This window comes from Bidens hawaiensis, unplaced genomic scaffold (assembly GCF_021521415.1).
Source record: "Bidens hawaiensis isolate Kalapana, Puna unplaced genomic scaffold, B.hawaiensis_p1.1 tig00022011_1, whole genome shotgun sequence".
Classification (NCBI taxonomy): Eukaryota; Viridiplantae; Streptophyta; class Magnoliopsida; order Asterales; family Asteraceae; genus Bidens; species Bidens hawaiensis.
Genome location: NW_027493415.1, coordinates 247,346 through 250,996, shown reverse-complemented (window position 1 = coordinate 250,996; position 3,651 = coordinate 247,346). Strand labels below are relative to the sequence as shown.

The window sequence follows — 3,651 nt, the reverse complement described above, 5'->3', positions numbered from 1 at the left end:
AAGAAATAACGCATTATTGTAGAACTACCGATGCAAATGTAATCTATCGGTTCAAGATCAAAACTTGCTTGCTAACATTATGCAAAAGATCATTTATATTCATTCAAAGACTTGATTTAGGAGGCTTATACATCAACTCCTTACAACTAGTCCAAGAAAGATGGTGTTGGTTGGTGTCACCATTTCATTCTCATATTAAGACTCTTAACTAAAAGAAGCCTCAAGAGTAGAGATATCATCAATGTCAAAATATGCAGAAAATAAGATACAAAACTAGCTGGTTCAGCGGTAACAATCAACCATTAAGACCATGAAATATTAAACACATTCAACAACATATGACAAGAGACCACACACTTCAAAACAAGATCATCCATGGCCGCCATAAAAAAAAAGAAACACAGCTCTTATCAAACGGGTAATCATTAACGTGTGGTTTCTTCTCATACGTCATTGAATCGAGTTTCATCGTTCATAGGCTTAATAGTAGATTGAACAGCTAACAAAAACACAAAAATACCAGCTTTCTTGTTAAATCCGTTTATGCAGTAGCGATGAACATTGAGGTCCCAAAAAGTTCCTCAGTTTGTGAAGACGAGCCCGCCTCGTTGTTCTTCTCCATCTCTTCCTCGATCAATATCTCCTCTGATCTGCAATCCAAACTGCAAAACGCTTTCTCACCTCTAAAACACAAATAAAAAGATCACCCTTCAGTCAAAAAGTCAAAACACGTGCAAAACCGAACATGATACAAAGTATAGAGACCAAACCTGTACATATAGATATCTTCGCCCTCAAGTTTCTTCTTGCAAGAGTAACAGAAGCTCAAGAAATCATCAGATGGGTAAAAATCCACAGCTTCATACGGTTTAATCTCTTGTTCTTCAGATTTAGCGACAAACTCATTCTCTTGACGCTCTAAAATACAGTCACCAAAAATATGAGTTGTTTTCGGGTTCGGTCCGTGTTTTCTAACACATGTATAATCCTCAGAAAGCTCAATCTCACTTGCTGAGAGTGAAGCCACTAAATCTTTTCCCGGGTTCAGATAGATGGTCGGGCCGGTTGTTAAACGGGTCGAGTTTGGCCCGATGTTTGCAGAATCCAAAGAATTAGACCAAAACTTAGCAGATGGTTCTTGAACTAAAGGGTTAATCAGTTTAGGGTTGGACTTTGTATGATTAATGGAGAAAACTGCATAATTCTTAGGAAGTGAGTATGAAAGCGAGTCAAACGGGTTAAAAGTAGCAGGCTTCAAGCTCGGGTTGTTCAAGATTTGGGGTCCAAAAAGAATGCTCTTACTGTCGGATGAACGGAGTATTTTACCAGATAACGGTTTCGTTTCATCATCAAGAGCTTCTATAATGCCTAAACCTACTTTGTCACAATCCCAACTCTTGTGAGTCGACTCAGTCGGTTTGGATGAAGCCCTGATAGTTAAATTCCCAAAATTTGGTTTTGAAAAAACCTTGAAATCCAAAGGGGAAGTGGGACTTCTAACCGAATCAGATTCTGAGTTTTTCGGGTTTAGCCCTACAAACAGACTAGGAACAGTGAAAAAGGAATTGGTTTTCGGTTTCTGTTTCAAGAAAGCATCAGAATTTGCATAACAAGAGTCATTAGAATAAGCATCAGGTATCAGATTTTGAGTCTGACCCATGTTTTGTTGATCTTTCTGGTGTGATCTGGTTCTCTTCCTCAACATGTTTCACACAACCTGTTGACAAAATTACATAAAAACCCTTACTTTAATCTTCAAGAAAATTAATTAATAAGATCAAATCCAAAAATCAGTAACCAGTAACTACCATCAAAACCCTAATCTTGAAATCATCATCCAATAATATCCAGTCCTACCAATGTGCATTGTGCATAAACAGTTTCATAATATTAATATTATCACCAGAATATTAATATTAAATGAAATAAAGAGTAAAGACCAACCAGATGATTAAATACACAAATACCCACAAACACCTTTAGATCAAATAGTCAAGAAAAAAAGTCAAAATAGTCAAACATCAAGAAACTTGTGAAACCATCAAAACCCTAAAGATTATTACCATTTTAAACCCACAAAAGAAGCTGTAATAATCCATCAAATATTGAAGATGAAATTAGTGAAGAGGAGAAAAGGGGAAACAAGTTCAAGAACAATATTAATAATAATAAAGTAGTAAATGAGATGATAAGTCTTAAGAAGGAAGCAAAAAAGATGAAATAAATTTGGGGAAAACTAAACCCACCTCACAGGCTCACAAAGAGATGATGATATGATTTTGATTTTGAGAGCCTGAAAATGCATAAATTGTTTTCTCAACTCCCCACTCTCCCTCTATGCTTTGTGTGAAAGAAACTTGTACTCTCTCTCTCTCTCTCTCTCTCTCTCATGCATCAAAATCAGAGAACAAATACAAATACATATACATATACTCTTTCTTTCTCTCTATCTCTCTGTACTGGGGTGATTTCATGTATGTATCATGTATCAGGATACGTATACGTGTGTGAGTGTATATATATACATAATAATTTGCGGTGTTTTAATTTGTTTTCTTAATAATAATAAAAGAACTATAGTTGGATTAAATGATTGGATGTTCTATTAGATTTATTGCTAATTAAACCGAGTAAATAAATGTGTTAAGTAATTAACAACCAAAATAAAATATTAATGGTAAAATTATTTTATTTTAGGTTTAACTACAAAATGGTTTTCTTGCTTTATAATTATTTCATCTACTCGTTCACAATAGCGTATATAGGAATTTATGTTAAGATGTCGATAGTTTTTTTTTTTTATCATCAATTGTCTGTAGCTAAGTATTGATTTTTTCGGATCGGTTCGGGTTGGTTACCTAATAAAAAGAAAAAACAAAAATTTTCCTGGTGCAACTTTAATATTGAGATATGGTTCGATTATTGTTTTTAAAACTAATGGTGTTTTAAAATTCATATTTCTGGACATTTTTTGAAAACCCGAGTTTTTGACTTTTGGTTTGCTTTGAGCTCAAAGTCGACCCATGAACACCACTACAACCGACATCAGTAAATGTCTCGATAATACAGTCGATTGAGTTTTTAGTTTTGAAAATGCTCATTTGTAGGTGGAGGTGACTGATAAAAAATACTAAAAAAGTTTGAAATTCATGGGGTGCAGTTGCACCCCATACCCATAAAGTAGGTATGGCCATGTTTGTTTACGGCAAACTGGTTAAGGGTTTAATCTTGTTACGAACAATAATAATTTTATAAGTATAAGGAGAAAGGCAAATAAGCTGGTACAATCTCATTTAATTATCTATACCATATATAATACATAAGATATAGGCAAATTAAGACATTTATTTTTTAAGAGATTTATAAATTAATCAACATATGGTACAACCTACAATACATCTAGAATAAGGATAAAATTCTCCAATAAAAAGTGGGGAAAATCCCCAAAATAGTCCATCTACAAAATAAGATTCCAACTTTGTCCCCTAAACTTAATATTTTCAAAAATGACCCTCTCTAATTCATCTTTAACCATGTATTAGGAAATCTAACGCGTTTTTGACGACATGTTAGCATAACACGTCGTCAAAGACGCGTTGGATTTCCTAACACATGGTTAAAGACGCCAACACGTCGTCAAAGACGCGTTAC

General features: G+C 34.2%; 1 protein-coding gene across 1 annotated transcript; it reads right to left on the bottom strand.

The window, feature by feature from the left end:
- On the bottom strand, positions 1 to 1,778 carry LOC143564514 (FCS-Like Zinc finger 10-like). Its single transcript, XM_077051769.1, has 2 exons — positions 771 to 1,778; positions 1 to 683 (listed from the first exon to the last, which is right to left on the bottom strand). Exons 1-2 carry the CDS (start codon positions 1,703 to 1,705, stop codon positions 542 to 544), a joined length of 1,077 nt encoding a protein of 358 aa, XP_076907884.1. The 5' UTR covers positions 1,706 to 1,778; the 3' UTR covers positions 1 to 541.
- Between the last annotated feature and the right edge of the window lie 1,873 nt (positions 1,779 to 3,651).